At 38.9% G+C, this 12,814-nt stretch overlaps 1 protein-coding gene across 1 annotated transcript in view; it reads left to right on the top strand.

Annotated features, from left to right (window-relative positions):
- Window positions 1–12,814, top strand: part of ADGRG6 (adhesion G protein-coupled receptor G6) — a 108,225-nt gene that overhangs the window by 64,732 nt on the left and 30,679 nt on the right. Inside the window, exons 10-12 of the mRNA XM_061378406.1 lie at window positions 8,686–8,828; window positions 9,529–9,643; window positions 11,659–11,720. Of these exons, the coding sequence (XP_061234390.1) occupies window positions 8,686–8,828; window positions 9,529–9,643; window positions 11,659–11,720 (320 nt within the window). The remainder of the gene's footprint in view (window positions 1–8,685; window positions 8,829–9,528; window positions 9,644–11,658; window positions 11,721–12,814) is intronic.

Raw genomic sequence — 12,814 nt, 5'->3', positions numbered from 1 at the left:
CCATAGTAACAGCTGGGCTTTTTCATTTCAGAGGTAGCCAAGTATTCCCAATTTACCAGCAGGGAGTAGCTACTGACGCTTCCAGTTTTCTAGAGTTTAGCTACACGCAAAAAGATTTGTAAAAGTTACTATCTCCTTCCCACACACCCACAGCAGAAAGGCAGATTTTATTGGCAAAACCATTTAGCTGGTATAGTGTAAACCCAGTCTCTAAATGGGCTGTTTTGCTGCTTGACCTACATTTGCATTAAGGTGTAGTGATGTGGCTTGGACTTTTTTTCCCACTTCTAATTGATATGGTTATGCCAGCAGAACCTTTTAAGTGGAGACCATGCCTCAGGTCTTACCAACAATCCAAGACTGCTGAGGAATATAAAACTTCCCCCATCTTTATTCCTGCATCTTTTATGAGGCTAGCAGCTCAGCCTGTCAGCATGTATTCCCCTAGACTGCATACCTGATTTCTTCTTGTCTCACCTTCCCACAGTCCTGTCTTCTGGATTTTGTTTCTTATTCCTGGTCTATTTAAAAAAAAAAAAAAAAAAAAAGAAAAAAAGAAAAGAGATGAAGGGGGAGAAATTATTCTAGTAATTCTGGTAATTCCCTTTCCCTCCCTTTGTGACAGACAGTGAATACAGCACTAAATTACTTCTAGATAGTTATGAGGAAGTACCCTCATTCCTATTTACTTTGCTTATCATATGTAATTTCAGAAGCAATGTAATTACACATTTGTAGTATGTCATAAGGCTTTTCAGGGGAGGTCTAATGAAAAACTTCTCAGGGGCTCGTTCACTTTGTGTCAAGACCAACTGGTATTTTCTTACAGTTCTGAAAAATTTAGTATAAATGCTGATCACGTCATGCAAAATATTACTGTTCTTCAAATAACCAGGCTTGTTATGCTGGGCATGTTTACTTAGAAAAGTATTAAAAGAGAAGTCAAAATTCTGCCCAACCTAGCAACTGAGCTGCATGATACATGACTAAAAAATTAAACCTTTTATGCATTGTATAAGAACATGTGCATATTTACAAATATATATACACTGGATTTTTTGCTGTTTTCTCATGTATTTTTCATGTCTGACATGTATTTTCATGCATCATTTACCTCTTACAGGAGAAATGTTTGAGAAAAGCTGGTATTCTCCCAGCTTCAGGTCTTCTAAGTATATGTCTATCATTATATATTGCTTCCCTTATGAAAAAAAAAAATAAGGATCAGCTTACCAGTAGTCTTCAGTGTTCCTGGGTTGAGTCACCAGGTTTCCAGTTATTTTAGGTTCTTGAATCTATTTCTAGATTTTGCAAGGAAGAAATCTATTGAATTTCTGAAGATCCAGAAAACAAACTGGGTTTTTTTAACTATTATCCAATCATTGTTTTCAAGATACTTTGTTAGGTTTTCCACTTTCTTGGTTTTGTCCTGGGTAGGATTCTAAGGAAATCCTACAGGATACCAGAGTAACATTTGGGGGTTTAAAAAATTAACAGGTTAAAGGTTGGAAATTTTTAATCCCTGATGGAAGTAATGTTACTTTCTCACTACTCAGGTGATCCACTGAAATGTTAAGGCTGAGATCTTGTATATAACTTACTTACAGCAGGATTTCGTGCAGGTTCTGTAATTAAACATTCATATAAATTATTTCAGTGAATAGTTGTCTGAAGATTTTCTTATTTCATGGAATTATAGAATGGTTTGGGTTGGAAAAGACCTTAAGTCCATCTAGTTCCAACCCCCATGACAGGGGAGGGACATCTTCCCGCAGACCAGGTTTCTCAAAGCCCCATCCAACCTAGCACTGAACACTTCCAGGGATGGGGCAGCCACAACTTCTCTGGGCAACCTGTGCCAGCGCCTCATAATGAAGATTTTTTTCCTAATATCTTCTAAATATATTCTTTTTCAGTTTAAAACCATTTCCCCTTGTTCTATCCCCACATGCCCTTGTAAAAAGTCCCTCTCCAGCTTTCTTGTTTCTCCATTTTGGATAGGCAAGAATGAGTCTGTTGTAGTTCGAGCCATTCCACTACCTCTCTTAGCTTTAACTACTTCTTATTCCCTTTATGTTCACCTGAACAGGATTCCACTCCACAGTTTAAAGACCTAACCCATAAGTATCATGGCCTTAACTACCTTTACAGAAGTGAATGTAATAATCCTACTGTAACTCACAAAACCTTATCTCTCTTTTCTGAATTTCCCCCAGGATCATAACCTTTTTCATTTCTAAGGCACTATTATAATTCTTCAAATTGCTCTTTCAGAAGTTTTCTCTCTCTTTAGATCAAGTCATATTCTTACTATTCAGATTGCATCTTTTTTCCTTACCTTTTAGATTAGTATTTTATACAGCAGTTAAAAACCAAAACAAAACTACAAACAAAACAAATACAACCCCCCCCCCCCCAGAACTTTCCCAATACTTCCTATGCATTTTTCTTTGCTTCAACCTTATTTACCACACTGCTACCTTATCAAGGCACTTCTGCTGTCGCTCTCTCCACTTAGTCTTCTTGCAAGTGAAAGAGCAAGAATTGTTAGCATAATGTAAAGAAGAAATAGAAGCTGGAAGTAGGAGGTAGGAAGCTGACTTTTTTTTGGCATGTTAAAAATAGGTGTTTTCCAAATAAATATTTTAAACTGTACTGTATTCTAGAGAAGAGCAAAACAAAACAAAACTATGGAACTGGATTCTTAATCTTTCATTGTTGTGTTCTATGAGCTGCAGAAATCCAAAGTACACTGTGATTGTTACGAGTTTATGTACATGGTGATGAGAGATAGAGTGCCAAGTCCAAAATGCATATTATTATCAGCACCTTTAATACTGTGAGATATCTGTATGAGAGCAATATATCAAGCTAATACTTCAGTAGATTATTAACTACCTTAATAGCATGTTATCACAGTTTTACTTGACTTCATGTCTGTGTTTATTTTTTGACTCTGGTCATACTGTTGCCATCTCTTAATGAGAGGGCAGCTGTTCAAAATTAAGTTTCAGAATGGTACCCCATTATTTTGAACAAATAATTGTGAATTTGATGTAGATAAATGATAAATGTGTTTGTTTCTTTCATTAATTCTTTGCCTTTTATGACTCTGAAGCTTTTTCAGAATCTTGTGTGACTCCTGTTGCTGCTTTTTCTCAGAAGGGTCCTACTGATCCTAGGTCTTGTCAAATGGCTCTATAGGGCTGCCTCCAGAATTGGTCTTTATAAAACAACTCCACTCCACTGCCTCTTATTTCTTCTTTAATTTTGCTAGTAATCTTGAGAATTCAGGTCCCAATTAATTTAGAACCTTTTCTCTGCTTAATATATAAAGAAGATTATGCTTGCTCCAACATCCACTACTTGGTTGTCATAATTTTGGCCTATTTCCCGTGTCCAATTTCTTCTACTGTGGAAAACATTAATGTTAGTACTGCTAAGCAACTCATCCAAATTAAAAACCACAGTGGTGACCATTTGTGTAAAGACCACTAAATTTAAACAGAAATCCCTTCTCTTAGGAATGAGAATAGAGAAGAAAGCAGGAAATCAGAGCTGCCCATAGGCATGCCTAGCCCTTTTTTGAGGTCCATGGGAGTTGTGCCACCAGTGTCAGTGAGGCAGACTGAAGCTCCTGCATGCTGTGTTCTTGGGTCTTGTGTTGCTTAAAGGAAATTTTAATGCACTTGGATAAAACTTAAGCTAATTAAATTGCGTAATAGTTTTAGACAGGAGCTAGCAACATCAGAGCAGCATAATTTTACTTTTATAGTCCTATGTATCTTTACCAAGTAAAGTATCTGCCTTTTGCATTCTTTGTAGGTTACTTAAGATTATTTTTTATGAAATAATAGTCACTTTATTGTTATAAACGAACACATCTGTGATGCCTATTTCTATTTTTAAAATTTTCCTGGTTTCTGCTGGTGAGGTTTTAGGAACAACATGGACCTGGCACACCTCTGCTCCCTGCGAATTCAACTTCAGTGTTACTGAAGTCAGAAAAGAACAGCCTTGACCAGTGCTGAGCAGCATTTTAACATGCCACATAATGTGTACATTATGTGTAACATTTCTGCTTGAAAAACTGAGCAACAAAGAGCCAAGCATAAATCCACAGGTTTCTCCACAGTGGCATCTTGTGTCCATGACCTATAAATAAAGCCTTCATTACAGATGGAGAAATCTGGGAATTCCTCCCAAATGACTGAGGGATGATCGCTTCTTAGTGTTCTGCTGAAGCTACCCCCTTTTCTTCCAACTTCCAGTGACTTTCATTGTCTTTCCAGTGACTTTTAACTGGCTTTAGTGTAGGGCTGACATTGTTAGATGCCATTTTTAGGGAAGTACTGTGTTAGGGAATGGGGTTTTTCTTTGTATCTTTGGAACATAGTTCAAGCACAACCAAAAACATTTCAGTGAAAACAAGATGTTGAAATGTGAAGGATTCCAGCCCCTTCTGCTACATTCTCTACTAACAGTCTTCATACCAAATCATCATGTACTATAAGTGGTTTCTGTTTAAAAGCCTTAGTTTTTTTTATTCCCACACCAGATCTGTAAGGAGGAGTAAGGCCCAAAGTCAAAAGGACAGGCATAGAGGTATGACCCTGCTGCTTACAGCTCTATTCGGATACAGTGCCCCTGACTTAAGAGAAAGGCTTTGAATTCTTTTATTTTTAGTAGTCTAAAAAGAAGCTGCAGATTTTGGTTTTGTGTCCTCATGTCTGTGATTTTTTTTATTTTTTCTGTAATAAAACCTTCTGCTGAGAAAGGAACAGCTTCATCCCTGTCATAATTTTGAATGTGTTTTTTATGGCCAGTCTTTTTTTTTTTTTCTCTCTATTCTGATCATTTTAATGGTATCACAGTCAAAATCAACTCAAGTAAAAGTTGATCCACAACTTAGATGCTATTGTGGAATACTTTTAATTTCCCTCTATTTTCACATTTCATTCTGTCTCATTCTGTGTGTTTTCTAATATTTTGTCTGTTGTTTATAGTAAATCTTCATGATTGGCTTAAGCAATAATCAGCTCGCTCTTTGTCCATTTAATGGGAAGAAGTTAGTAGTGCTCACAGGTGACTAGATGGCCTACCTGTGCTGACAGTTTTGAGTTACAGCTACCCATCTCTGCTTCTTCAAAGCCAGCATAACTGCAACATTGGTAAAGAATATGATTCTGACATCTTGAAACTTTTTTGAATATGCCAAGGTACTTAGGAATGAAATTCCCAGTGACTTTTCATGGAAGTATAGACTCCCTGAGTACTTAGGTGCTTTTAAAATGATTCTTTATATTATTTAAATCAAGTAACATTAACTACAAAGGAAATAAATAGTGATTTGTTAAACAGTTTGGCAACCACAATAATTCAGTATTAGTCCAGCCTGTTTAGTACAACTGAAATGCGTGGGGAAATATGCATTGCTAGTTATCAAACACATATCTTCAGGTATGAGGGAGTCTGTGCTGCACGGTTCACATGGTTTGTTAATCCTTCCTTCAGGCTTCTTGCATTGCGTAGCAGTGAGACCACTGCCTGTGTGTAGGCACACAGTCCTGGAATAGCTCTGAGTCACGCTGCCGGAGAAGAAAGCCGGCTTTGTGGTACGTGCCATGGCAGCATAGGCTCCCACCACCTCCTTCTGTGTTTTTGATGAGGATGCAGCTCTATAAACTCCTCTCTGTGAGCCAGCTTAGCTCAACAGACCAGGAAAAAGTGGGATAGACACCAGTCTTCCCCTGTTTCCTTGCTCAGTGAAAGAGAAGAGAAGCACAAATACTTATCCCCATGGTGTTTACCTACACCACAGTCCAGTTTTTTATACTGACTGCAGTAGTACTAGCAGTACAGGTTGCTGTTGGTGATGCACAACTTGTATCTGGTTACTGCATTGAGAATCTCTCTTCTTTTATATGGCACACAAAAAAAGATGTAAGGTTGTGTGTGTTAAAGCCAGTGATAACCGTCAAAGTGTAGCAGTGTTGCCATTTATTTGCATGTAGGCCTACTGTTTCCCAAAGCAAGAATTTTTGGTCTTCACCATTAAAATGTTTTCTTCCTGGGATCTGAGTGTGACAAAAGTGGAACGTAGCGCTCAGCTTCATATTGCGCCAGTTGTCAAGTTACAAGGTACTTACTTACTTTGGGAAGCTAGCATGAGTTATTCTGAAAAGTTTATAGAAACTGCTTTCATCATAATATGGAAGAGGCTCTTATTACAGAGTATACATGACTTGTGCTCTCAGAGTTTCTCAGAACACAAATATCAAAGTGGTTTAAAGATTATTTTTATCAGTGCTTCATAATCAATACCCTTCTCTATAATTGTTCAAGATAACTGTAACCGGTTCTACTTCATCTATCATTATCCATTCTGTTTTGTTGCTGTTATCCCTCTGCACAGTTACGGTACAGTACTAAATAATCATTTTGGTGAGCTGGGAATCCTGCAATAGGCAGCATAGCAGTAGCAGTGACTGATGACTTTTGTTTTGCAGCCAAAGTGCTGAGGTAGGGAGTGGCATCAGTACATTAAGTTTTCCTCTTCTGAAGTAAAGGGAATAGATGAGTGAAGCCAGAATCTTTTAGGAAAGATGGTTAAGTGCCAGGAGACTGGGGCTGAAGTGCTGGAGGGCTGAAGGAACTGGCAATCCCATAGGCAATTTCCATGCTTCTGCTAAAAATAAATGCCGTAATAAACTTGTGCCACATAATATAAGCGAGGTATATAACAAAAGCCTGCAAGGGTGTATATCCATCCTACTGAGCCTACTGCCATATACTGAACACTCCCCAGAGGCCAAAAGAGTGTTAGGAGGAACTCACTATCTCTGGAAGCAGGGTAGGAGTGGCCTAGCCAGGGATACCTGTAATTTCTCTGCTAAAATACATCCACTGGGAAGCAACCAGCCACGCCAGCAGGTTGTCGCTTTTTCACTTCTCCAGCAAAATGTTACCAGTAAAACAGTGGATATGGCAAGAAAATAGGAAAGTGTACTGGTGTGCAATAAACAACAACCAAAAAAAAAAAAAAACCCACAAAAAAACAACAAACCCAAACCTAGAAAAAAAAAAAAAAAAAGGCTCCAACCAAGGACTGTGTATATTTTATTTACTTTACATCTGCAACAGTAAAATGTGTGGAGTATTTAGTTAACATTCAGGGTTTCCTTATGAGGTTTGGGCTTTGCTTTTCATTTGTAGTTTTTTTCCTAGACTGAGAGGTTGCTCTAATGCCAGCTCTTTTAATGTCATTACACTAACGAGAGCGCTTCAAAAGTATTGGAGGTATTCTGTTTTTAGAATTATGTCTGAGAGAAAGAGAGTTCAATCTGCCATCTAAGAGCAACATCTGTGCAGTAAGCTGTAGTTTTATACTGTAACAGACTAGGTGCCTCTGGAAAGTGCAACTCTGAGCTCTTATCATGGGGATATCCTTCTGAAAGATTTTTGGAAATGAAGCCCTGGTCTGTCTAGGAAGGGGTGACTGAAAACCGTACCAGCCCTCCTACATACAACACCCAGGATTTTTCTTCTAGTCTTCAAGTAGACTTGAAGATCCTTTAGCTCACAGCTGCTTTCTTGCACTGGGTGCTGCCAGTGAAAGCAGCTCTGTTTGATGTGTGCCCTGCTCACTCTATGAGTGCTGCCAGTGCTGCCACTTCCTAGGCTGCCAGGAACTCCTCACACACTGCAAAGGTCTGTCTTCATTCAGACTGCTGGGTATCCAAGGGCAAGGCTATGATGAAGACAACCCAAAGGAGGCTTGCTTTTTCCTTTTCTCTGCATTTTGGCTAACATGAAGAGCCAATGTTCCATGCTTCAGTGGCGTCACCTTCTACTAGCCAGAGCCAAGCAATGCTCTTGGGTACCGACATTCTCTTCTCCAACATGTGTTTTCTGTGTACCAGGAGGTAATTTTTTAGGAGCTTTCTACTCTGAGCTTCTTTCCTGTGTCCTGTGAGAACTTTTTTCTGTTCATTATTTCCCTTCCAGAAAAGCTATGTTTTTGGACAAGGGTGGGGACTGTTTTATTTCTCTCACAGGAAAGAGACTTGGGCACTTTTAACTACTTCTTATGCCCAAGAAAGTAGCAGTGGGCTACAGTACAAAACAGCTACTGCTGCTCAAACTTGAATTACTCATCTGAGTAACTAGACTTCCCTAATTAGGACTAAAAGTTTCAGAATTGTGTTGGGGTGTTTTTCAGTACATCAAAATGTAGACATCTGTTCTTTGTTAATCTTCCAGTCTTCTGCAGTCAGTTAAGAGACAGACCCTCTTGGATGACTTTTCCCAAGTTTTGTAAGGTGGGATGAATCAGCTTTTAAGGTCCTCAGCCATCAGCAACCAGATTTTTAAATTTAATTAAGGCCCATTTAGAACTCACAGCTTTATGCTTTTATCTTTTAAAAGAATCTAAATCTTCTGAGAACATTTCTTAGCTCCTTTGATAAGGTGCTTCTTTAATGGTAACTCGAGGATGAAATTTCCTAAATGTACTTTTTTTCATGGCCTTATATATACAAAAAAAAAGCAATTTACAGATAATGAGCAACACTGTCTTGGTGATAATTGTTCCATACTAGGAAAACCAGAATTTCTCAGATATTTTTATTTCCACACATTTGGCCTCTGCTGTTCTGACTAAAACACTTATAATTTTCCTTGCAGTTTTGGGGTTTTGGCTCTTCTGGTTTATAATTCTACCAACAACATCAATTTAGAAGAGGAAGACATCCGACAGAAGCTCATAAGTAATAATGGGACCATGGAAGGAGGATATAAGATTCATACTGTGGATGTTGATCCAGTGGGTAGGTAGTTTTTGGCTTTGTTACAACAGATTTTGTTTGCTTCTCCATAAGTAAGCATTTTCTGTGCTATACTAATCTCACGTTGCCAAGCGGTATGGCTGTTTCAAATTCTAAATTTTTCCTGTAAGCCTCATTGTTCCACTAATCTCAGAGAGCTGTGCTCAAGATACCTCTTTTAACACAAACACAGTTGTCCAGATTGCTTTAGTCAGTGTTTTGCTGTCTGGTTCAAGGAGGTTGGGACAGTTCCTGACAGCACCTTTTGTAAGAAGTGTGATTTACAGCCAGAGCTTTAATGAGACATTTTGGACCTCCAAGGCCCCTCATGCCCACTCCTCCACCCCATTGTTTGTGCTCCTGCCAGTTGCTGTCCTTAATCAATTTCCTTGTAGCTCTCATCTTTTGCCATTCAGCTTCTTGCAGAGATTGCCCTTCCTTTGAGAGGGAGGAGGTGGGGGCTGGTGGATGCATGTGGAATGCGCAGCATGCATGTTCAATCCTGTGTCTCAAGGATTGAACCAGCACTATATATTGTCCCCTGTTGTGGCCCCCTCCATTGCCACTACTCTGTAGACAGCAACCAAGTATTTAATGTAAAGACAGCTTTGCGCTGTAGACTGGGTGATAAGATGAGGAAGAAGTGGAAGATGATTAGATGAAGAAATTTACCATTAACACTGATACACTTTTATTGTTACAGAAAAATGTTTAGCAGAAGAAAACCCTCCAAACTACTTTTGGCCAGATACCAGACCAACTGTTACCAACTTCACATTATGCCATGGGAGCTCTGTTCAGACTGCATCAAGAACCTGGTAGGTTTTCAAATATCTAAGAAGCTGAGAGCTTCAAATGCAACTTTCTGGTTATATAGTTAAACTGCATCCTGCATAATGGCTGTCGCTGGCTGGTATTGTATTTCAGGAAGATGATTTCTATGCTGTGAGAGATTATGTGTGTACAGTAAGAGTATGTACTTCACTGATAAGAAAAAAAAAAGGCTCATCTACTACTTCTGTAGGGCAATTCAGGCCCAGAAGTAATACATGTTCAAAGTGACTATAAAAATAGCACCTTTATACAGAATTAAACTGCTCTCTTCTAGCCTTGATGTTTATGTTACTGAAACCAAAGATTCGTATTTGCTACCTCTGAACTACTACTATCTGACTTGTATAAGAAATTTCAACAAAATTTGATGATGAGTGGTGTAATTAGTTTAATTCAGATCCTCTCATGTCATTAAGAGAAAGTACAAGAAATTCTGTGAAACAAGCATTTTGCCAGTAGTTAGTCACGATTGAAGTTGGGGATAATCTTATGCTTAAAGATTTAAACTTGTGTTTTTATAAACACATGGTTTAGCATAAATTTTCCCTACTGTTGGCTTTCTTTCTGAGCACGTAATAAGGATTTAGATACTGTATCGCTATTTCACATTTGTAAAATGGTAGTATTATTACTTCCTTTGATATATTACCAAAACAATATGGCTTTGATCTCCTTTCAGTGCCTTGAACATGGCTATGATGTATTATTTAATTTCTTCAGTATTTAGGATGATCACCATTACATGTAATACAGTAGTATTGTCTGTCCGCATTACATCTGGAACATGTTCTGAGAAGACCAGATCTTTTACTTTTTGAAAACAATATGGCAACATGAATATGAATCAGCTTTGAGCATCTGTGCCAAACAGGAAAGCAACCAGCATTATATGTAACTAACTCACTTCCTCAGCCTCTTAATCTTATACAAGAACTGCTGGATTCTGATTGACCAACTTTTGTTGTAGAGTGAGTAGTGCAGAAGTCAAATTGTTTTTATGTCAGAACCTCAGAATCATTAAAAATTAAGGCTTCTGGCCTTTGCTGCCCATATTGCTTATCTTTATTGTTCATGTGTAGTCTGCACAATACCTTTGATTGTCCATGTACAGCACTTCTCATGAGAAGAAAAAAGTATGTGTTCTGCACTGTGCTATGCTTTCCTTGCCTCTGCATCCACTAGGTTTTGCTAATGTGGAGTACAGGTGGGATGTGTTTTGAGAGAAGAGGAAGCTCTTCTAAGGCCTTCTTCTAATCCTGTACTTCCCACAGTGGAAGGTTACCAGCTAGTGTGCTGTTATAATAGAGGAATAACTTTATTCTGTCATGTGCCGAATGAAAGGATACATTTTTCTTATTCTCCATTCTGCCTTTGCCTTGCTATGATGACTGTGTTTAAAGAAAACTGAGGAAAAAGCGTGGTTAATTTCAGAGCCATATCTGGGTATTTTGCTATGGTAAGGCTTTTTTTAAAAAAGCATTTTAAAAAAACTGTTTATAATGTGACCCTCACCTGGGACCTGGATCTGACGGTGACTTGCCCCAGTTTTCATGGGTGGCATAAATTTATATCTCCACATAGCTCCTGTCCTTGTTCTTCTCGCAGCTTGCTATTGGCTTGATCACAGCCATTTGTATCAGATGGAAATTATGGAAACAGCATCTGATGAAGTCATAATAAGGGCACAGTAGATTTTGTCAACATTTCGGTCTTTCCTGAAATGCAAGGCCAGGATTTCTACTAATGCAGTTTATCAAATCAGTATAGCATCAGCTGGGAATTTGTCCAAAAGAACAAGGGTTTATCTCAGCACTGTCACTTAATTGTTCACATATTTGCATTGGCAAGCATATATATTTAATTTTACTTAGGGGCCGTGTTGCTAGGACAGTTGTGAATTGAGAAGAGTTGACCACTGTGACACCTATAGAAGAATTATGAAAAATGTATATAACGCATACTATTGTATTTCATGTGAATTTTGTCATTTTTCCTCTAGCTATTTGGGTCTGCAGAATTATACCTCATACTGGGGCCAGCCTGATCTTAGAAATTGCACAGGTGTGTATATTGATAATGTTCTTTGCCTAAAGGAATAGTTTTGTAGACCTTGGTTACTGCTTGCTGTAATGAAGTTACATTAAGGAAGAATATATTCCTTTATGTTGCGTTGCTTAAAATCTTTCTAAAAAGTCAGTGCAAATGTAAAATATTTAAATTCTGGGGAAGTACACCAAGTTGAATTCAGCCCATCCATGAAAAGCTCTGGGTACCAATTAATGAAATAAATCAGACTCTGAAGGTAATTCAGCAAGAATTGAAGCAGTTGGTAGCTTAATATTCAGATTCAGATAAATTTTAAATGTTGCCAGTGCCTGTAGGTGCCAGTGGAAAGACTCCCACTCTCTTCACTGGGTTTACAATCAGAACTTTTCAGATTTTTTCTCACTTTGCAAAATACGCCTTGGTGTCATTCTAGCCTTAAAGGAATAATAAAACAATGGATAACAATTTTATGGCCCCCATTTTTAGTGCCAGAGCTAGTGAGGAGAATGGAACTCGCCTAAAGAATTCAGAGCACCTACACTAAGTTCCTGTTCTAATTTGTTTTCTTGAAGAAGCACCCTCACTGATAGAGGGGTCCTAGGGAGCCTGGCTGCCTAACTTGTTTGAGTACTTGCAGTCAGACTATAGTGTCGTGGTTTAACCCCAGCCAGACAGCTTGTTCACTCTCCCCCCCCCCTTCTTGCCCTCCCCCTACTCCTGGAGGGATGGAGAGGAGAATCAGAAAGAATGCAACTCCCACGGGTTGAGATAAGAACAGTTTAGTAACTAAGGTATAACACAAATCACTGCTGCTACCACCAATAATAATAATGATAAAGGAAATAACAAGGGAAGAGAATACAACACCTCAGCACCAGCCAACCGATAACTCGTCCCCCCCAGCCTGACCAAGCACTGGCCGATACCTCCTCCAACCCCCCAGTGAGCTAGCCCTTCCAGGTAACTCCAGTTACCTCCTGGGCATGACGTGCTGTGGTATGGAATACCTCTTTGGTCAGTTTGGGTCAGGTGTCCTGTCTCTGCTTCCTCCCGGCTTCCCCTCCTCCCTGGCAGAGCATGAGGCTCACAAAGTCCTTGGCCAAACCAAA

The sequence above is a fragment of the Neopsephotus bourkii genome, unplaced genomic scaffold (genome assembly GCF_033783945.1).
Source record: "Neopsephotus bourkii isolate Nb327-2 ecotype Australia unplaced genomic scaffold, CSIRO-AGI_Nbou_v1 NB_1765, whole genome shotgun sequence".
Classification (NCBI taxonomy): domain Eukaryota; kingdom Metazoa; phylum Chordata; class Aves; order Psittaciformes; family Psittacidae; genus Neopsephotus; species Neopsephotus bourkii.
Note: the sequence above shows the minus strand (reverse complement) of the source record. Positions and strands in the feature narration are given on the sequence as shown.